The sequence below is a fragment of the Diospyros lotus genome, chromosome 4 (genome assembly GCF_014633365.1).
Source record: "Diospyros lotus cultivar Yz01 chromosome 4, ASM1463336v1, whole genome shotgun sequence".
Lineage (NCBI taxonomy): Eukaryota > Viridiplantae > Streptophyta > Magnoliopsida > Ericales > Ebenaceae > Diospyros > Diospyros lotus.
This window is the reverse complement of record NC_068341.1, coordinates 36811658-36834750: the sequence shown is the minus strand read 5'-3', so window position 1 is coordinate 36834750 and position 23093 is coordinate 36811658. Positions and strand designations below refer to the sequence as shown.

At 34.5% G+C, this 23093-nt stretch overlaps 1 protein-coding gene and 1 non-coding gene across 2 annotated transcripts; both read left to right on the top strand.

Moving 5' to 3' along the window:
* The first annotated feature begins 896 nt into the window (after window positions 1-896).
* Window positions 897-10834, top strand: LOC127800602 (plasma membrane ATPase 1-like). Its single transcript, XM_052335312.1, has 22 exons — window positions 897-1108; window positions 1198-1276; window positions 1404-1523; window positions 1626-1724; window positions 2248-2385; window positions 2578-2712; window positions 2814-2993; window positions 4189-4395; window positions 4483-4602; window positions 4689-4808; window positions 4990-5112; window positions 5201-5305; window positions 5420-5564; window positions 5883-6047; window positions 6159-6397; window positions 7067-7099; window positions 7255-7336; window positions 7504-7664; window positions 8928-9113; window positions 9234-9416; window positions 9501-9682; window positions 10538-10834. Exons 2-22 carry the CDS (start codon window positions 1223-1225, stop codon window positions 10632-10634), a joined length of 2874 nt encoding a protein of 957 aa, XP_052191272.1. The 5' UTR covers window positions 897-1108; window positions 1198-1222; the 3' UTR covers window positions 10635-10834.
* Window positions 10835-21284: 10450 nt separating this feature from the next.
* TRNAA-AGC (transfer RNA alanine (anticodon AGC)) lies at window positions 21285-21357 on the top strand. The gene has a single exon. It is a non-coding gene; the product is annotated as a tRNA-Ala (tRNA).
* The last annotated feature ends 1736 nt before the right edge of the window (window positions 21358-23093 follow it).

Sequence of the window (23093 nt, the reverse complement as noted above, 5' to 3'; positions counted from 1 at the left end):
TATATTATATTGTATTTCATTGAAAATTTATTTTTAATAATATATGTAAAAAAAAAGTTAATCAAGCCCAATAAAAAAATAAGAACTTGTCATGAATAATTATGATATTATATTTATATATTAAAAATCTTATTTTAAAAAAATCATTATTATTATTTTATTTGATATTCATGAGATATTGATCCCAATCTCGATTTTGTCATTAGGTTTGACATTTCATTCTTTGGTTCAAAAGGTGAAATCGCTCACCTCAGGCGCCCCCACACCCGACTCGATAGGACGTGGGAAGAGGTTAATCATGGTGACCCAATCGGACGCAGTGACTAGACCCAGGTTCACCGCGCACAAAGAGCCTCCCTCACTTTGGAGAGAGATACCCTTACACTGTCACTTGCGAGACGCGATTCTTGATCTTGATCTAAAATTCACCACGAAAGATACTTTGTGCCCCCTTCTTGACCAACTAGACTGCCCATACGGGCACATTTCATTCTTTACTAATACTATTTAGGACGTATGTTATGATAATAAATATAATTTCTAAACACATTTGGTCATTTTGAATTCCTTTAATCTTTTTTAATTAAACTCATAAATTATATGACGTGAGATTATTCAATAATATTTAACACAAATTAAACTCATAATAATAATAATAATTATATATATTAAAATAAATGTTTATTTATAATGAGGTGGAAGTAAAGTAGAAAAACTGATTGTTAGAATAGGTAATTATTTATTTATTTATTTATTTTTTTTTGGGGGGGGGGGGGGGGGGGGGGGGGTTTTGGGCACGTGGTCACCACTCAGGCACTCACCAGGGCTGGATGAGTTGGTACGGCAGCCAATTTACAAATTCTGATGGGAGCCAAAATATAAATTTAGAAAGAAAAGAGGGAATTTGTGCAATGAATAAACAACAGTGTACCTTCAAGGACATGATCTGCTTGGACTCGGGGCTAGCAGGCAGAGGGAGAGAGAGAGGAGCCGATTCCTCCTTTTCTGTCCATTTCTCTCGGATTGTGTTTATCTTTTAGGCAGTCTTCGAATTCGGCTGCTTTCTCGAGTTTTTGCTTCTGTAAAGCTTTGCTTTACGTTGATCCTGGTAAGATTACGAGTAGATGAGTATAGACTCGTGTTTGTATATCTATATGTGGAGTTTCATGCGTAATTTCTCTGTAATTTTGACTGTAGTGGTGGATTGGTGGAAGATATCGAGATGGATCCGAATGATGATGTCATGGAGGCTCTGAAGAAGGAAGCTGTGGATTTGGTACTGATTGTGTGACTATGAACTGTTATTTGTGTTCACAGAGGGTTCTTTTTTGTTTTTTTTTTGGTTGTTGGGTAATAGTGATAGTTGTGATGATGGTGAATTCGCATATGGGTTTGATTTGCAGGAGAACATACCGATTGAGGAGGTTTTCGAGAATCTGCGGTGTAACAAAGAGGGGCTCTCCACTGAGGCTGCTGAGCAGAGGCTGGCCATTTTTGGGTTCAACAAGCTTGAGGAGAAGGAAGTAGGGGCTATTACACACGCCACTGCCACTATTTATTTTTCTACCTTTATTTGTGGTTGATGTTAGTAGTATCTAGGTGATGATGGTCCTACCCATTTGCAGGAGAATAAGATTTTGAAGTTCCTGGGGTTTATGTGGAACCCTCTTTCATGGGTGATGGAAGCTGCTGCCATTATGGCCATTGCATTAGCCAATGGAGGAGTAAGCACTATTTATTTGTTGTGCCTCGGTTTGTTTAAAAACTTCTTGTGGACATTTTAAGCTCTGTAAGGATCAGATGAAGGGAGGGTGGAGGTTATTTTATTATTATTATTTTTTTTGTGGAATTGGTGGTGAGAATTTTAATATTTATTCTTGAATTTCTCAATTGCCTGGTTTTTGAGTAGCAGTAGTATCTAGGTGATGATGGTCCTACCCATTTGTGGAACTGGTGGTGAGAATTTCTTGAATTTCTCAAATGCCTGGTTTTTGCTTTGTTCTGACCTTAGTGTCACCTGTTAAACTTGTGGAAACAATTTTGAATTAGGGGCATGGCTGGTCCATCATATGATCCTCTCCTTAGACCTTCAGATTGGGTTGGCCTTTTTTTATAGTAGATTTCTTTCATGTTGGCGCAAGTGCTCATGAACCAGACCACATATTTATGCTTTTACTGTTCCCAATAGTTTACATTATTTGTGGAGGATTTTGTTATAGAATTTCAGATTACCCCCATGATGTGCAGGGGAAAGCACCTGATTGGCAAGATTTTGTTGGGATTATTACGCTGTTGTTTATAAATTCTACTATAAGTTTTATTGAGGAAAACAATGCTGGCAATGCTGCTGCGGCTCTCATGGCCCGTCTTGCACCAAAAGCAAAGGTATTGGAATTTGGGTAGCAATAGTTGATTTTGCACTTTGCTATTACTTTCTATCTAATGTTTGATATGATATTTAGAGGGATTCAGAAGTTCAACCTTTGCATTTATGTATAACTTGCTTTACCGGTTTATTAGGCTGATGTGCATTTGTATCTAAAATTCTGAATCAATTAATCCAAATGAAAATAATAGGTTCTTCGAGATGGGAAGTGGAGTGAGGAAGATGCAGCTGTTCTTGTTCCCGGTGACATAATTAGTATTAAACTTGGTGACATAGTCCCTGCTGATGCCCGCCTCCTTGATGGCGACCCATTGAAAATAGACCAGGTGTTCACACCTTTGTTGTTCTGTGTGTAAAAGTAAGGCTGATTTCATCTTCTAGTAGTCAAGCTATCTTACTTGAGTATCTATATTTGGGCTTTTTGCAGTCTGCATTAACGGGTGAGTCCCTTCCAGTAACAAAAGGGCCTGGAGATGAGGTTTATTCAGGTTCCACTTGCAAACAGGGAGAGATTGAATCAGTCGTCATTGCCACTGGTGTCCACACCTTCTTTGGCAAGGCCGCTCACCTTGTGGACAGCACAAACCAAGTTGGACATTTTCAAAAGGTAATGTGAATATAAAGTTTGAAATTTGTGTCTAAACATAGTTACTGGAAACAGAAAAGGAAACAAAGGAAAAAAAAAGAAGGAAAGAAAAAGAAGTTAAGGAATACAATAGACGATAACGGAAACTTGTCTAACACAATTCATAAGCATCCTTGTTTCGTTGCTTCAAATTGAAATAATGGGTCCAAGTTGGTTGACTATTGCTACATACAAAATCCACACCACATGGTAAAGTACAGCAGTGGAGCTAGTACTTGCACCCAGTGGGGACAGGTGTTTACAATGTAGTATTATAGCATATCATATATTTAATTTTGTAAATAAAGTATATAAATTAATGCTAAAAGAGAAATCCTTACTTTTTAAAGTTAAGTTTGAAAAATTATCTACATTAGCAAAACGTAGCATTATTCTATATTACACTCTAACAAATTGTCAAACTCATTAAAATCAGAGGTACAAACTTTATAAAATACTTTACAAATTTTTCTAATAAAATTATAATCTCAAAGTTGACAAACTTTATTTTCTATGTAAATTCTACGAATATTCAAGTGATGAAATTTTTGAAAAAAGAAATTCTTATTCATTCAACTTTCTTCATGCTTTAGTAATTTATTGCATTACTTTTCTCTCTTTTTGTTTATCTTTTTCAAATCCTCTCTCGTTTTTCTTTTTTAGTTAATTTCAAATATTCAAAAAACCTCTATGTACAAGAAAAATATTTATCCTAAAGAAGATTAAAAAATTGCTAATGATAACATTTTTAATTTTTTTATATTTATGAAAATACTCATTTATATCTTTCTTACCTATAAAATTTTTTAGAGTTAGAAAATATACCTTATTTTCTTTTGTGTAACACTAAACAATTTTAAAAATCTTAAAATAATTCATTATTTTTATTTCTAGTTATATTAGGACTTCTCCTTGCTTTTTTTCTTTTTAAATTGACCCACATTTCATATATGTGAGCGGGGGCATTTAAAAAAATATTAAAAAACTCTACCTATAGTGTCACTTTTTGAAACTTGAGAGGGATGGGGGTCAATTGCCCCCGCCCAAGTAATGTGGGTCCGCCATAGGTAAAGTAATTTTTTTTGTTTTTTATAAATGTTCTGATCAATCACGTCCCTGATTGTATTGGTCACGATTGATTTTTCATTCACAAGATGTGCTATCTATTTCTTGATAGGTGCTAACTGCCATTGGGAATTTCTGTATATGCTCTATTGCTGTGGGGATGATAGTAGAGATCGTTGTAATGTATCCTATTCAGCATCGGCCCTATCGTCCAGGAATTGACAATTTGTTGGTACTTCTTATTGGAGGAATTCCCATCGCAATGCCTACGGTTCTATCTGTGACGATGGCAATTGGTTCCCATCGTTTATCTCAACAGGTCTATGGAAGGCCATTCTCATGCAACAGTTGGATATTTTATGGTTTCTTAGCATGTATAATCCATCTTTATTTGTTTTTCTTTTAGGGAGCCATCACAAAAAGAATGACTGCTATCGAAGAAATGGCTGGCATGGATGTACTTTGCAGCGACAAAACTGGAACTCTGACATTGAATAAACTAACTGTTGACAAAAGTCTTATTGAGGTTGTCTTAGAGTTTGCTTCAGATTAAAGTTCTTATTTCCGTGCTCTTGTTCCTGACTGACCCTTTGTCTGGGTGTAACTTTATAGGTATTTGCTAGAGGAGTAGAAGTAGATACTGTTGTTTTGATGGCTGCCAGAGCCTCTCGAGTGGAGAACCAAGATGCCATAGATGCTGCTATTGTGGGAATGTTAGGTGATCCCAAAGAGGTATTATCACTATATATAAGCTCTCTAGTGCATTAGATAGAAGTGCAGAGTCTGCAGATCAATATCTAGGCTTCTGATTCCCTATTGCTGAGACTATGCACCAAAATAGGGAATGAGATTTTTTGTCTGACTGACTTTTCTTGTGTACTCCCCTATTTTTCTTTCTAACTTATATAAATAGGCAAGGTCTGGCATTCAAGAGGTTCATTTCCTTCCTTTTAACCCCACTGATAAGCGAACAGCTTTGACATATATTGACAATGACGGTAAAATGCATCGAGTCAGCAAAGGTGCACCAGAACAGGTATATCAAATAGTAACTTTCCCATTAAATCTTGCATATGAATTTGCCTACTATTTTGTCTCATTCATGCATGTAATTTTGTTACTAGATATTGAATCTAGCACATAATAAGTCAGAAATAGAGCACAGAGTTCATGCTGTGATTGATAAGTACGCAGAGCGAGGGTTACGGTCCCTTGCTGTAGCTTACCAGGTATCACTTTATTGCCATTATTTGATGATCATTTCCCTCTACTACTCATTGCATATGTTTCTGAGTGATCTATTAGTTTATGGTAGAATGAGCTATTTTTACATCCCCATACAGGAAGTTCCTGATGCACGGAAGGAGAGCCCTGGAGGTCCATGGCAATTCATTGGCCTCATGCCTCTGTTTGATCCACCTCGGCATGACAGTGCAGAGACGATAACAAGAGCTTTAAATCTGGGGGTAAATGTGAAAATGATTACTGGTGCGTATATTTTGATATAAATATCTTTCTGTTTTACTTCTGCGCAGTGAGTACCCTGGTTGATGCTTTTAGTAGGGCCCATCATTATGTCGATGCCAGAGATAACTTCTGAGGATTAAAATATAATTATTATTTTCCTAGACTGTATTCCCTTCTTATTTTTTTATTAGAAATTGGATAAGAATAAAGTTAAAAGCATCTCTTCTGTTCAATGAAAATTTCATCATTTCCTGTGCATTTCCATCTATCAGAAGTTGGTTGTTTTTTTATTGATTATTTCCTGTTCCATCTGCATAAAATCTTTTCAACCTCTATTAGGGGATCAATTGGCAATAGGAAAGGAAACAGGAAGACGTTTGGGAATGGGAACAAATATGTATCCTTCATCTGCCTTGTTAGGACAGAACAAGGATGAATCAATTGTTGCTTTGCCAGTTGATGAGTTGATTGAAAAAGCTGATGGTTTTGCAGGCGTTTTCCCTGGTAAGGTTTATTTTTCTTTTTTGATTGGAGAAGCTGACTTACCAGTATTGAATATTCATTGAGCTCTTCTTTGGTTCTTGTTTGATTACCCTGTGCTGTCTGTTGGTACAGAGCACAAATATGAGATTGTAAAACGTCTTCAAGCTAGAAAACATATATGTGGAATGACTGGTGATGGAGTTAATGATGCTCCTGCCCTCAAAAAGGCTGACATTGGCATAGCTGTTGCTGATGCAACTGACGCTGCTCGTAGTGCTTCTGACATAGTCCTGACAGAACCTGGTCTTAGTGTTATCATTAGTGCAGTATTAACTAGTCGGGCAATCTTCCAGAGGATGAAAAATTACACTGTAAGTTTGATTTCTCATCATGAAGTGTTTTGAAACTTAAATTTGACTGGAGATAGGTTATTCTTGTGGACTTAGATTCTGTCCACTGTAAAGTATATATGCAGGCAATAAAGGTTGGACTCATCACTATGTATCCCTAACATTTTTGCATGGATTCCATAGAGCTTCCTCCAAGAGAGGATATAACTCCCTACATTTTTTCCTTGAGTAATTTCTTTCAAACCAAGAAAAAATGACTATTTTCCCCCAGGTAATTTCTTCTAAACAAAGAAATGATAATGCCTATCAAATTTGCCTGCTGAAATAAAAAGGTGGTGCCCACACTGGTGCTCAGTGACAGGATCAGTTGTTTGCACATGGGTTGTATTTTCCAACCACCTTACAACATTTTGAGTTTCTTTCAATATGCCAAAAATGGTGCCCTGAATCTGCAACTGATGTCATTACTTCATTGTTATTCACCATTTCTTCATCGTTGTGTGTGGCATATAGCAGTTGCACCTTCCAGAATCTCTCTTCTGTGGGCCTCATGAAAGGGCCTTTGTGGACCCTAGAAAAAAGTGTTGTACACAAGCAATCTTGTGGGACATTAGAAGCATCATGCTCTTTACAAATGTTGCTATGACTATTTTGAGTACTATTTTTACATTTTGGTTGTTCATGGTGCAGATATATGCAGTTTCTATTACAATTCGTATTGTGGTAAGTGTTCTGGTTTTGGAAGATTGACAAAATTCTTTTACCAAAAATTTTGTTTGCGGTTTCATTGTTATTATTCTGGTTTATTTTACAGTGTCCTCTTGTCATGGCTCTTAGCCTTACTTGTATGTAATTGTCTTTTTTCGGTATTATGACAGCTGGGTTTTATGTTACTGGCCCTCATATGGAAGTTTGATTTCCCACCCTTCATGGTGCTAATCATCGCTATCCTCAATGATGGTTTGTATTTGTTGCACACTTTCCCTTTCTTTTCCAGTTACCATATGAACAAACCACACACATGTAATTACATGCATATTTCACTTATTTTTCTTGTCATTAGCATCAAGAGCTGCATTTTTTTGTTCCTCTGGTTCTAAATACCTATTTTCTGTTTGGCATGCTAGGTACAATTATGACAATATCAAAGGATAGGGTGAAACCATCTCCTCTGCCAGACAGCTGGAAGCTGGCAGAGATTTTTGCAACTGGAGTCATTCTTGGTGGTTACTTGGCTATGATGACAGTTATTTTCTTCTGGGCAGCACATGACACACGCTTTTTTCCTGTAAGAAAACTTACGATTTAATGGTCTCTAATAGTGGCTTGTACATAGTAAATACAACTGATAGATTGCCTAAGAATTTCATTATCTTTTGCCATAAAATTATAGTAAGAAAGCCATTTCTGGTTCCTTTACGCATGTCATTATTATAAGAATGGCTTTTTCATCCATGATTGTGGGATCAGTAAATTTAATATTTCCAGAATTGTTTTGCTAGGGTCTATAGAACCATGATAGCTTAAGTTCTTTTATGTCCTTGTGATCCTTCTTATCCTTCAAAAACTCGGATTTGTACTAGAGTAGCTGCAGGGACCACTCATTGTTAAACCGTGTCTTGTTTAATTATCACCGTGTTGGTATGAGCTATTCCACAGAGTGAAAAACTTTGTAGCTATTGTCAGCATAGCTATTATAGCATTTTCATATCTACAAAAGTTGATTTTGCCTCATTCATCATGAAAATTTACTTGATTCTTCATAGTTATGCTCCTTAAATGGTGGTAAGTTAAATATCCTTCTGTTACTTTATGCTAAATACCAATTATCCTAATCATGCATCTCTTTAGGTCTCATGCTTAAAATGAGTTGGCAGTTTGCTTGTGATCTTGCCATCTCTTTGTAAACTATAGTCATGATTACTTTGAGGTGCAATTTGGTATCAGTTTTAGCTGGGCTCTCCAGTATTTCAACTAGGAAGCTGTTGAGTACACGATGCATATAATTGTGTTTCAGATTGAGGTAAAGAATCTGGTGGAGAAGGGAAATTCTTGAATGAGGATGAAGAGAGAACGAGGGAGGGGGAGAATGTAGAAAGCAGAAAGGAGCTAACATCTCATCCTCGTGTCTGGATAAGATTACTTCATTGACCTTCCTATTTCGGGCTCTGCTAATTTTTGAGTATGTATTGTCAGTTCAAGACCAAGATGGAGACTGAACCTAGTCTAGCTTACTTTGTTAAATATTGTTATTTGACTTTTATTGATATTTTTTTTTTCTTTCAAGAATTTGTCATGTTTATATGCTTGTAATCTGCACTTTATTTATTTAATTTTGGAGTATTGCTCTATGCTGTTTATAAATACAAAAGTGGGCGTGGTCTCTTTATGTTATGTTAATGTGGTTTGTTTTTAGGTGTCTTAACTATTCTGTGTCCATGTTTGTGCTTTCTACCGATCTTTGAGTGTCCTGATAGTAAGCAAATGATTGAGTTTTATGCTCCACTGCTCGGTGTTAATGTCTTTTGTTCTGCTTATGTATTATTTCCAGCGTGTATTCAAGGTCTCAACTCTCCAAGGAACAGCTCCTGATGATATCAAGAAGCTTGCATCGGCAGTGTACCTTCAAGTGAGCATCATCAGTCAGGCCCTAATATTTGTGACTCGTTCTAGGAGTTGGTCCTTTTGTGAACGTCCAGGCCTTTTGCTAATGGTAGCTTTTGTAATTGCTCAGCTGGTTAGTGAACTTCCGATTTCTTTTCTTTTCTTTTAAATTTTGGTCCTCCCGTCCATGCATCTGCCCCTTAATTATTCGAACAAGCATGTTTGAAGTTATACTTTTCCTTTTCGCGAGCAGATTGCCACACTGATTGCTGTTTATGCAAACTGGAGCTTTGCTGCTATTGAAGGGATTGGATGGGGCTGGGCCGGGGTGATTTGGCTCTACAACATCATATTCTACATCCCCCTTGATTTTATCAAGTTCTTTATTCGCTACGCCTTAAGTGGAAGAGCTTGGGATCTGGTTATCGAGCAAAGGGTACGAAAGATATTTGTTATCGAAAGGTTCCATAGATGCCTCTCTGGGTTGACCATTATGCGTTAAAATTTTTTTGTGCTGCAGATTGCTTTCACGAGGAAAAAGGATTTTGGAAAGGAAGAACGTGAACTCAAATGGGCTCATGCACAGAGGACCCTGCATGGGCTGCAACCTCCTGAGACGAAGCCCCTGTTTGGCGATCGCAGTACTCATACAGAGCTTAATCAGATGGCCGAAGATGCAAGAAGACGAGCTGAGATTGCAAGGTAATTCAACACATTACACTTCTAAATCAACTAATCAATTCGAGATCTCCTAGCCCAGGCAGAGGAACTTCCTTATGGTATTACTTTGCTTAATCCATCTTGTCTGGCTTTAAGTATACCAAGGGAACTATCAATAATTCCACCATTTTTGGGTTGTTTAGGACTTCCCAACTTGGGAGTCTAAAACTGTAGGTTGGAATTATGTATTCTGTTTCCGTTGGAACTGACCCGCTTGACGGGCCAGTCGAGTCATCTATCGCAGATTGTTAGACCATGCAGGTAGTTTACGGTCACAACAACAATCACAATCGCAAGCCTTAATCTCACTCACTAGGCGGGATTAGCTACATGACACTGATATTTTCCGTAGGATAAATCAACAGGCAAAAGCTGTAAACTTGCCTCAGCTGGTATGGCCTGCTGTCCCCAATAGGTTCCATCCAATCCACTATGTTCATAGGATCCTCTATTAGTTTTCTTTCTTACATAACTAAATTATCTTATTTGCCGTACATCTTATCTTCAATAGGAGTCACTTCTAACCTATTACGATTAACATATAAATTTAATTTTTGATTTTACCTTTTCTTATATAGTTGCATACACATTTATTTTAATATTTTTGTATAGATTACAAGTATTCTGCACATATTCGTGTTTTATTGTCCAATATTCTGTGTCGCACAACAAATGATTTTTTAGTCTTCATGAAATCTCACTATTACTTTTTTATTCTAACCCATCATGTCTTAATATTATATATAACTTACATTTTCATTAATCCTCGCCTTTTTGAGATGATGTTTGGTCTAAATAAGATATAGGAATTGATATGCTCTCTCTCTCTGTGAGCAGGTTGAGGGAACTGACCACCTTGAAAGGCCATATGGAATCAGTTTTCAAGTTGAAGGGGCTTGACATCGCCACAATTCAGCAATCATACACCGTTTGAGGGGCAACGATTGAATCATACATGTTTTTAATTTTCTGTTTTGCACACAAAACATCTGCATCATATACATATAGGAATACTTTCACTTGCGCATATATACATATATATGTGCCTCATTTTTTTTTTTTTTTGTTATTAGTAAGTTAAATATATATGTAACTTGGTATGATTATATATAGATATACTTAGTTGAGATGAGATATCATACTTGTGATTCCTTAGTGTCTTTCCAAACTTACTAGGATTTAAAGTAATGAATGTTGTATTATTTTGGATAAATTAATTATGTTCTTGTCACATGAAATTAATTATTTATGGATAAAGTTGCACAAGTGATCACATACTTGTATATATAAAAGATAAAAAAAAGATATAAAAGTGTTTGTATGAAATGCAATTTTTAATGATAATCATATTCTTGGAGTGTTATTTTAAATTATTTTTAATGATAAACATTTTTAATGATAATCATAAAAAAAAAGACATTTTAAATTAAAAATTTGAATCTATGTTCGGGTGACATTTAGGGTTGTAAAATAATAATTATGTTCTTGGAGTGTTATTTTTTTAATCTCTGGAGAGAGAAAAAAAGAGAGGCACCATCTCTTAATGTCATTTTCAACGGTTTTATTTTGGTTTCTATAACCAATATAAATTACCTAAAGTAGGGGTTTGTAGGTGAGATGTGCGATGGAGCGAGAGAGAGGCAACAATCGATTAGCGAGCAACGGAAGGCTGGAGAGGCGAGCTGGCAAGGCTGAGGCGACAGTGTCGATGAGCGACGGAGCAAGAGAGGCAATAAGCGAGAGCAAGGTAAGTGATTGAAGGGAGAGCTTTGGAAGGTGAGGCGATGATTGACGAGGGCGAGGCAGCGACCAGCGAGGGCGAGCCGCGAGCAACGACTGATCAAGGGTGAGAGGGGCAAGCCGTAGAAAAGAAGAAAAATATAGATAAAGGCACAGAAAAGGAAGGGGTAGGGATATATATATATAATTGATTTTAATTTAAAATAAATATTTTTATTTTAGTTAATTGTTAGAATTTAAATATTTTTATTTCAATTTTTGTAATTTAATTTGAATTTTTTAGTTTAATTTAATAAAAAATATTAAAATAATATCCCTATTTTGACAGTTGTCATTGAAACAAATTTATTTATAATTTAAAGATGACATAACATTGTTCAAAGTTGTAAATAAATGATTTAACATCCTAAAATGACACAGGTGGAGTTGCTCTAATAGAGTTATACAAAACTATAATTAAAAATACAAATTTATTATTATAAATTTGTATTATTTTAATAGTTTTTTATTCAAATTTATTATAAATTTACATATTTCTTCATGTCTCCATCCTTCACTCACCCAAATTACTTCCTCGTACTATTAATTGCCCAAACTACACCTTCACTAGGGAATCACAGTCTGAACCTTCTTCCCAGTAGCCGGAGACAAATTAGTTGGGTCGTCGTCGTCGTCGTCAATCACGAACATGTAGAAATGGAAGGCACTCGACGCCGCCGAGATGAAATATATGGAGAGGCCGCCTACCCAGTGGAGCAGCGGGAAGAACTGGCAAGAAAAGGCGAACATGATGGAGGAGAACAAGGCCCAAATGGCGAGCCTCAGCAAAACTTTCTTCAAGGATCGTTTCTGGTCCTCTATTTTTTGGTACTGGGAATGACAGAACTCCATTAGCAGAAAAGACCCGTAAATGAAGACGACGAACGCCAGGGAGGAGGTGTCCCCTTGGGAGTACGCCCGGTGGGAGGCGCTGAGGCTGTTGGAGGCCAAGATCAAGTAGGTGATAGGCGGCAACAGGGCGCCGGCAGCGTTTCCGTGCCGGCACTCTGCTGCAGTAGTACCTCTCCTAACGCTAGCCATGAGAGTGATGTATATATATATATGTATATATATGTATGTGTGTGTGTGTGTGTCGTTTTTTGGGTTGTGATGATTTGTATGGACGTGGGTTTAGGGTTTATCTGGATGAGTTTTTATAAGGAGGAGGAGGAGGAGAAGAAGAAGAAGAAGAAGAGGGTCTTCAGTTGCAGTTTCAGGGAAGCTGAATGGAAATTGCTTTGGCGTGGAAAATGATCAATCAGAGAATGAAAGAAAGGAAAAAAAAAAAAAAAGAGGCGACTTTGTTTAGCTTTATGTTCGTTGAGGTTTCCTTTATTTTGTGTACTTTTTCTCCTTAGTTTCGACGAAGTTTCTATGAAGGCAGCGGTGGGTTGGGGGGCAGCCCAATGAAACTGCAAAATAGCTGCTTTGTTATGAAGCCACAATTCCTTTCTATCTGTCACTTAATTGCTTTGAAGAATTAGAAGTAGAGGGCCCCTCTCTCAGTCTACTTATTAGGGTCAAATTTTTCAAAAAAAAAAAAAAAAATTATATGTGATACTCTCATATTATGTGTAAAAAAATATTACACCTACTTTTAAAATTAATATTATGTTTTATTCTTATGTTTGTTTCTCTTTATTGTATTTCCTCATCTCTTTTGGTCGATCAATGACGACAATAACAACAAGAGTCTTTTTTTCTCCTCTTCGACATAGACTTCAATATCTTTTTAACGAACCCATTTTTTCTCCCTCATTTACAATCTCTAGAAATAACTATTATTTTTCCACTCTCCTTGTAAATTAAATCCCTTTGGATTATGGTGAGCTAAATAAGTTGAGATGAGGTGAACTAAATCATAAAGTGTAGAGTGGATTGATAAGTCCTCAATTTGGGTGAATAATAAAGGGATGGTATTATCTTTTTTTTGCATATAAAATAAGGTTTGGTTCAAATAAGAAGACAGAAATTAGGTAAGCCTGAGATTAACTTATTCCATAAATATAGTATAAAACTATCCCACCTGCCCATCTGGATGAGTCATAATCCAATCAATCTTCAACAAGAATGCCCCAACCCAAAACCCATGTAAACTTTGCACTCTTTTCTCACCTCGTTAATGTAACCCATCTTCCCATTTTCCTTTGAGATTAATTACACTTTTCTCTCTCATTATATTTATATTTAATTTTTTTTACACGTGTATAGCATGGATCACCGTATTTTATATATTATAATTATATATAAACAAACATCATGTGTGTGTTTTGTGTTATGAAACTTTATGGATAAAATATTTTTTAAAATACCATTCATGGGTTTTGCTTAAATAACACGTAAATAGTAATTGATTTTTCAAATTCATAATTCTTTTCCATCATCCTTAATAATTTATAGAACGGGTAAGTTTAAAATACTATATTTCACTTGATCAAACTATCTCCATCTCACTAATTCATCTATGTAATTCCTACTGGGTGAAAGTGACTTGGCGTGATGTATAATGCCCCCAAAAGGAGCAGGGAGGAGGATTGGGGGCTCAAGCCATTAATATGCTTGGAACCAAGCCCTTGTCGCAAAATTGATTTTGGAGGCTGCTCTTGATCGTTATTGCGTCGTTATGGGTTAAGTGGATTCACATTTATCTGGTTAAAGATAAATGCTTTTTGATTGCTCTTGGTACCTTATTTGGATGGGTTTTTATAGGAGAAGAAGAAGAAGAAGAAGAAGAAGAGGGTCTTCAGTTGCAGTTTCAGGGAAGCTGAATGGAAATTGCTTTGGCCTGGAAAATGATCAATCAGAAGATGAAAGAAAGAAAAACAGAGGTGGTTTTGTTTAGCTTTATGTTCGTTGAGGTTTCCTTTATTTTTTGTACTTTTTCTCCTTTGTTTCGACCAAGTTTCTATGAAAGCAGCGGTGGGTTGGGGGACAGCCGAATGAAACTGCAAAATAGCTGCTGTGTTATGAAGCCACAGTTCCTTTCTATCTCACTTTTAATTGCCTTGAAGAATTAGAAATGGTGGGCCCCCCTGGGTCTACTTATTAGGGACAATTTTTTTTTTTTAAAAAAAAAAATATGTGATACTCTCAGATTATGTGTAAAAAAATATTACAACTACTTTTAAGATTAATATTATGTTTTGATATTCTCTTTGGAGTTACTTAATCATAGTTAAATATTTTAAAATAACTAAAATAATAATATGTTAATTTTTTTGAGTTAATTATACTATAATCACTCAACTTTACATTCTGTTATTGTTTGATCACTGAATTTTGAAATATTACTTATTAGTCACTAATATTTCAAAACTGTTACTGCTTAGTCACTGAATTTAAAAATGTTACCTATTAGTCACTAATATTTCAAAACTGTTTATCATCCGTTATTTGTTAGTCACTGAACTTTAAGTTATGAGTGACAATTTTCTATATTTCTCTTTCTATTGTATTTCTTATTCTTTTTTTAATCGGCTAACAATGACGACGACAACGACAACAATAATATCTTTTTTCCTCTTTGCCATAAATATCAATATCTTTTTGACCAACGTTTTTTTTCCCTTTTTCTCTTACAATCTCTAGAAATGACTATTTTTTTTTTTCTATTCTCTTTACAAATTAAACCCCTTTGGGATTAAGGCGAGTTAAATTAGTTGAGATGAGATGAACTAAATCAATAAAAATGTAGAGTTGACTCATTAGTCATCAATTTGGGTCAATAATAAAGGGATGATATTGTAATGACCCTAAATTGGGTCTAGGTGTTTTTTTTTAATATTTAATTTTAGCTCAAGGGCATTCTAAATGTGGGTCGAAGTATTTTAACAATTTATGATGTATTGTTTTGATGGCATAACATGATTATGGATTAATATGAAATTTTCTTGATTCATGTGATCATGAATTTAAGGGTATGGGCCTATTTTTAAAATTTGGGAAATAAATGTTTTGGACTCCATTTGAATAGTTAAATGAGTTCATGGGTTTACCAAGTAGGTTAAATAAATTGTTGGGTTTGAGCTTGGGCTTGGGCCCAATGGTAGAGGGGATTTAAATTGTGTTATGTAAAAATATATATATATATATATAAATAAATAAAAAAAAAGAAGAAAAGAAGAAAATAAATTAAATTAGCAATTGTCAATAAAATCCCTAACAATTTTTGCCTATTATATGATAAAAATGTCATTTTGGGAAAATTTCCTCAATATTGGCATGCGATCTGTACACAGAAATTTGCAGCCTTCTCTGTGTACAAATCTTCTAATTTTAGTGCATATCATCTCTCTCTTTTCTTCACTTTTCCATTTCTTTCCTCATCCCCTCAGCATCATCTTATACTTCACCTTCTCCTTATGTTTCTGTTCAATTCATTGTGCGCTGCTCTTCATTACATTGGTGGAGTTCTCTCGCTAGCATCTTCTTCAGGCAAGTTTCTCTCTAATCTCTCTGTTGATGCCTTGTTGCAAGTTCTTCCTACCTTCTCAGTTATATTATGTAAATTCTGTGTATTTGATCTCTTCTTGGGTTATTGTCTGTTGCCTAGATGAATGTAAAATTCTATATCCCTACTAACTTCTCCTCCTTCCTCCTCTTGCTATATAGCATCACTTACTGTTTACTTTCTGCGAATGGCTACCTTTGTTTTAGTCGATACAGCAGCCTTGTTCATCTCTGTATCAAAAAAATTGGCTACATGTATATATACACCCATATACATATATGTATATTCACACCAGATGAGTAGCCTCTTACTTGGATATATAGCCGTATAGATATATGCTTCATGCGGATCACCATTGGTATACGTACATGCACACCTCCACTAAAATGCCCCCTATTTCAATCAACCACTTGACCCATTTATATATTTATACACATGTATACACTTTGTTACACTTGCCATTCCAATGCCTTGTTTCTATTCGGCCACCCATATATTCATATATACATATATACATAAGCAAATCTGAATGCTCCCTTGTTCTAGCCTACCCACATCCACATATATATACTTATATAATTATATGCATCAGAGCAGCCAGTTGAATGGGAGCTCTCCCTCTGCCTCTACCCATACATATATATAATCTTATACGCTGAAAGTGTAGCTGAAAGTGCAGCTGTGTATCAGGTGTTTACTGGAAGCCTTCCCTCTCTCTGCCCAAACCACTTGTCTATATATATATATATGTATATATGCGCACCAGTAGAGAGAGAAAGTGAGGGCATTAAAATCCAAGGAAATAAAAATATATATATATATGTATACCCATTCATGCACCAGCTCCACAAACCCACTTATAATTATATATATATATATATACACATCCAAGCTAATGCCCTGCTCTAAGAAACCCATTTATATTTATATGTATGTATATATATATATATATGTGTGTGTGTGTGTGTGTACACGGCCACGCTGCTCTGCTTTAAGCAACCCAATTTCATTTATATATATGTATATATAAGCACATGTCACTGGATGCAAACTTATTTACATTCATTTATATATATATATATATTATATATGTATTCACATTCAAGCCAAAGCCATGGATGCTCTGTTCCAAGCAACCCACTTATATATAGATATATTTATACGCTTAAGTCTTTAAACATCCATGCCTCTTTTCTGAGTACACGCCATCCTTACCCACTTAATTATATTATATATATATATATATTATCCTTTTGTTATTGTTATTCCATAAATAACGTAAATCATATATCAAATATATATATATATAAAACTTGGGCTCATTTAAATAAATTGTAAAGAATTCATGAGCTTCTTGGAAATTGATTAAATAAATTCTTGGGTAAATCATTGTGTCTCGTGTGCATAATTGATGTGAGTGGGAAACTATCAAGTAGTGTGAGATAGACAGAAAAATATATATAAGTATAGCAATAGTTGTGAGTTGAAATTTCATGATATTTACATGGGAATGAATGCATGTCACGTTTATACATACTTAGTATGTTCATGTTATGACGTTTCGTATTACTTATCTTTGCGCACCTATTATTTTGCGCGGAAGGAAAGGGTACCCTAGAGCACCTGGCATGGGACGAGGTGGCCATAGCCCGGCAGGTTGGATCCATATTTATTTGTGAGATTTTATGAAACTTATGCACTTTCGCATGCATTGATTTATGGCTTGAGAGCCAGGAAAATTAATATTGGTAATGAAATGATGCACTCTTGCATGTATTGAATGATGGCTTGTGAGAATTGATAATGATATTGGAATTTTATACATAATTGCATAGTGATACATAGTGACATGATATATTGAGTTGAATTGATAAATTCACGAATTATGAATCTTGTATATAATTGTGGAGTTCTTGATTACTCTTTTTGGTGTCATCGTGTTATTGGATCCTATATATTGTTCCTTGTTCCTCGAACTTGCTGAGCCTTGTGGCTCACTTGATCTTCTTTGCCATTCCAGGTAAAGGAAAGGCGGTTATTGGAGGTGAGTCCAATAGGACTGCAGCCAAGGGATAGTGGTGTACGGAGACACGTCCTAACTTTAAAGATCCTAGTTAGTGATTTGGTGAGGTTTGTAACAATGAGAATTTGTTATGTTATGAGCATTTGAGCCTCTTATTATTTTGTATGGCCTTTGAGCCTAGAGTTATGAGATGTTGGGAATGTAATTAAATCTTATTTAAATTTCTGCTGCTAGAAATGAAATGAGTTGAGTTCAGTTTTGTTCTATATCATCTCTGTAACAACCTTCTTTCGAGTATTCGGAAACGGGCCTTACAGATATTATCTTTTTTTGCATATAAAATAAGGTTTGGTTCAAATAAGAAGGCAGGAATTAGGTAAGCCTGAGAATAACTTATTCCATAAAAATAGTATAAAACTATCCCACCTGCCCATTTGGATGAATCATAATCCAATCAATCTTCAACAAAAGTGCCCCTCCCTAAGACTGATGTAAATATTGTTATTATGATCTCGATTTTACTCGTACGATTTTACGTTTCGAAAACTCCCAAACGATTCTGATATTTTACTCTTGTGTTTAGTTTTGATGATGAAAAATTGCAAATGTATTTTTTTCTCAATCAAAGCATATGGTTTGGAAATAAAAATCAATTTCAAAGTGCTTTGTTAAAATGATCTATGATCTTTTATATTAGTTGGAGATTAGCATAAACAAGTTTTAAGATCTAAAAAGAATCTCCTTGAAATCGTTGGTCAAAATAATTTTAAGGCAAAAGACCAACTAGAACATGTTTTTGAAAGTATGTTCATTTTAGAAAACTATCTCCTAGTATTTTGATATCTAATATCTCTTGGTAATGAATGGTTTTGATAAATGACTATATGAAAATTAATTTCTACTATGTGAATGAGAAAATGAATTGTTAGTATATAAGTTTTGAAGCAAGATATGAAAATCAATTTCTACTATGTGAATGAGAAAATGAATTTTTAGTATATAAGTTTTGAAGCAAGATATGAAAACTTATAGAAGAAATATTGAGTATGGTTGAGAGTGATTTGTTTCAAAATATACTTTTGATAATCTCAACTTGCTTGTTGAGAGTGATTTGTTTCAAAATATACTTTTGATAATCTCAACTTTCTTTCAAAATAATAAAAATGAGGATTCAAAAGAATCAAATGAGGATTTGATAAATTTTCAATCTTTTCAAAAGGATAGTCAACTATGTTTTTCAATCTGTTGACTATGCCTGAAAATAGTCGACTTTTCTGTTTGATCTGTCGACTATTCAAGGCATCTGTTGACTATTTTTGCACCTGTCGACTATCGAGTAAGGATAGTCGACTATGGCTTTTCATCTGTCGACTATTTTTGTTCATAAGTTTCAAAATTTTCTTCACATTTTTGCATCTGTCGACTATTGGAATGTGTCTGTCGACTATTGAAAATTTGTGTTATAAGATAGTCGACTATTTGTTTTGTCTGTCGACTATTTCTTGTTTTACATGTAAAAATAGTCAACTAATCATTTTCTCTGTCGACTATTGTGTTTCACAGAAATTTATAACGGCTAGTTTTTCAACTCCAACGGTCACAAAAACGGCTAGTTTCTTCTTCAATCTTTATGGATGCTTATATATACAACTCATGGATGATCAAGGAGAGGCCAATGGACGGAAACGAGATGATCTAAATATTACAAATCATTTTATTCGTGCTTACAGTGTTCTCTGTGCTTTCATTGTTATATTTTTTTATGCAAGGCTTTGTTCTATCATTGTAAATCTATTCTTAAGCCTAGTTTTCATTGTGAGAGAACTTGTAACTAAGAGTGTTAACTCTTAGCTTCTCTCTTTCATTTGTATCGTTGTTATTTTCCTAGCTTGTGTAGCTAGAGGGCCCATTTGAGTGGGAGGTTGTAATTCCTAGTCTCGGACTAGAGGACCTACTCGGGTTGAGTAGGGGTTGATAGTGGATGGTTTGAAAAATCCTTAGTGAGGAGCTAAGGTAGTGGATTAGGCTTGGGTTAAGCCGAACCACTATAAATCTTTGTGTTCTCTCTTGCTTATGTTTCTTTTTATTTGTTTATCACTGCTAGCATTTCATTATCCTCACGTGCATTGAGTTTTTTATTGTCAATCAAAAGGATTTCAAAGTTCTATCAATTAAGTTTTTTTAAAATAACCAATTCACCCCCCCTCTTGATGTGTGCCATAGCATTTCCCGTTCTAACATATTCAAATCTCATGTAAAATCTTACTTGGGTAAAATCTTATAAAATCCCAATTTTAAGTGCCCTTCCCTAAGATCCATGTAAATATTGTTATTAAGATTCTGATTTTACTCGTACGATTTTACATTTTGGAGACTCCCAAACGATTCAAATCTCATGTAAAATCTTATTTGGGGTAAAATCCTATAAAATCCCAATTTTAGGTGTATAATTTTACAATTTTACGCTTTAAAGACCCCAAACGATTTTATGCTTCAAGTATAAATTACAACTTAAATCTAATGGAGAATATTAGAATCATCCTCTAAAGAATTTTAAACTATATATTTGCCTCTAAATTGCTTATACCAACATGTTAGTTTTGAGTTATATTATCTTTTGAATTATAATAAGGAATAATCAGATTATTAAATGATATTAATTTATTTTTTATAAAATTATGTTATTATAAACATATATTTATAAAAATTAAAATATATTTTTAATTATCTCTAAAATCTTATGATTTTACGATTCGATTTTATAAATCCCTTTTCGATTCCATTTAAAATCACGATTTTAAGTACATTGCATGTAAACTTTTCACTCTTTTCTCTCCTTGTTAATGCAACCCATCTTCCCATTTTCCTTTGAGATTAATTACACTTTTCTTGCCCGTTATATTTAATTTTTTTTCTTACATGTGTATAGCATGAACCACCGTATTTTATATATTATAATTATATATAAATAAACATCATGCGTGTGTTTTGTGTTATGAAATTTTATTGATAAAATATTTTTTAAAAATACCATTCATGAGTTTTGCTTAAAAGAATTTAAACTTATATCTCGTAGTAATTGATTTCTCAAATTCATGACTCTTTTCCATCGTTCTTAATAGTTTATAAAAGGGGTAAGTTTAAAATACTATATTTTACTTAATCAAACTATCTCGATCTCACTAATTCATCTGTGTAATTATTATTATTATTATTATTTTATGTAACATCATAAATTAATTGAATAATTTCTTTATTTGCAAAGCATTGGCAGAACTGTTTTATAAAATTATTAAAATATATAGATGTCAATGGTTAACGGTGACGGCCGGGGGGATGTAGCTCAGATGGTAGAGCGCTCGCTTAGCATGCGAGAGGTACGGGGATCGATACCCCGCATCTCCAGTTTTTGCATGGATGGGGTCTTTAGCCGCTTTTCGATTTGTGCTAGCCACCCAGGGGATCACTTTCTTAATAAAAAAAATCTGTGTTACTTAGTTAAAATTTAAAAATATTTTAAATGGCGACAAAAGTTATTTTTTGGTCGCAAATTGCAGAGAAAAAAGTTTAATTAATTATTAAACAAAATTAATCTCAACCAACATTTAAATTTACAACTCTTTTATTTTTTTTTTAAAAAAAAAACATAACTGTATATAAAGTAGAGTACGACGACTAAGGAATAAGGTCGTCCGTCGCGCGCCTCTGCCCCCCGCCCGGGGGGTGGTGTTGACCCCCGCCGGGCAACACCCCCATGCTTAGGGGTTCTTTCGCCAGCCATGGGGTTTATCCCCATTGCTTCAGTAATGGGGTTTGATTGCGTAGGTACAGGTTTTACTGTTACTTTATATATATATATACATAAAATATATGTAATATAAAATGATTTTTTATTAAAAATTATACTAAATTTTTATCATTAAAATTAGGTAAATTGTATTCAAAATTCTTATGATTTGGTTCATTTGCATGAAGAGGTTATGTAATTTAAAAATAATTTTAGAAGTCTCCCTAAGTTGGGTTTGTTGTTTGTATTAAGTAGAGACTGTGTTAATAAATACTAAACTAATTAAATCAAAATTAGGCTAATTAAGCTATAATTCATGTTAAAATTAATCAAAAATATATAATAAAAACAAAAAAGGTTAAAGAAAAAGACTTCTTGACCGGTGATAGTCTAGTAGTTGGAACCTATCATTGGCAGTGGTGGAGCCACGTTATGGCTAGCTGGGGCGCCCCAGGCGACTTTTTTATTTTTTAGATTATATATATATATTATTATAGATAATTATAATTTGATCAGGGTTAAAATTATAATTTGGCCCGGACTAAAAATCTTTCTTGGCTTCGCCACTGTCATTGGCCAATCGATGATAGGTTCTAGTGATTCAACCCTCATCGGCCTTTCTAATAGGTTCTAAATGGAGAACTCATTAGTGGTATAGAGAAAGAAAAAGAAGAAGAATGCATCATGGTGATGCAAGAAAGTTGGTTTACAATTGTGCATGGCGAAACAATAAACCATTATCAAGAACAATCGTGCTATGGCCACTAAAACTTTTCTTCCACTTCTTCCTTAGATAACCTTAGGCTTTTATTTTACGTCAATCTATAACCTTAATTGATTATTATAACACTTCACTTTTCTCATGACGTTAGATAACATAAGATTTCAGAGATATATTTTTTCCAACATAAACTCCACACATAAGTCATTCCCCAACAATCTAGTTACATCTTCTCAATAAATCAAACTTAATAATGAATAAACTAAGATAGGTAACTCATCATAAATGCGGAAGCTGGATCGTAACCTCAAACGATAAATAACCAAACTCATCTTATTCATAACATGAAAAGTTGTATTTATCGTTTAACATGACATCATCAAAATATATATCATAATTGAAAGACATGCTATGAAATATTCACTAATCGCCATCAATCCTCGGTAATTCCTTTCCTCTTAGTGCCACTGCCTTCACCTGGAATGTTTGAATATTCCAAGAACAAAGTCCAAATAAGATGCTAAATCATTTAAGTGAGAGTTCAAAAATATTTTCATAAATGTATGCAAGACATGAAACAAACCGACAAATCCCGACAAGCCCCAGCCCAAGAGAATCCCATACAACGCTTAA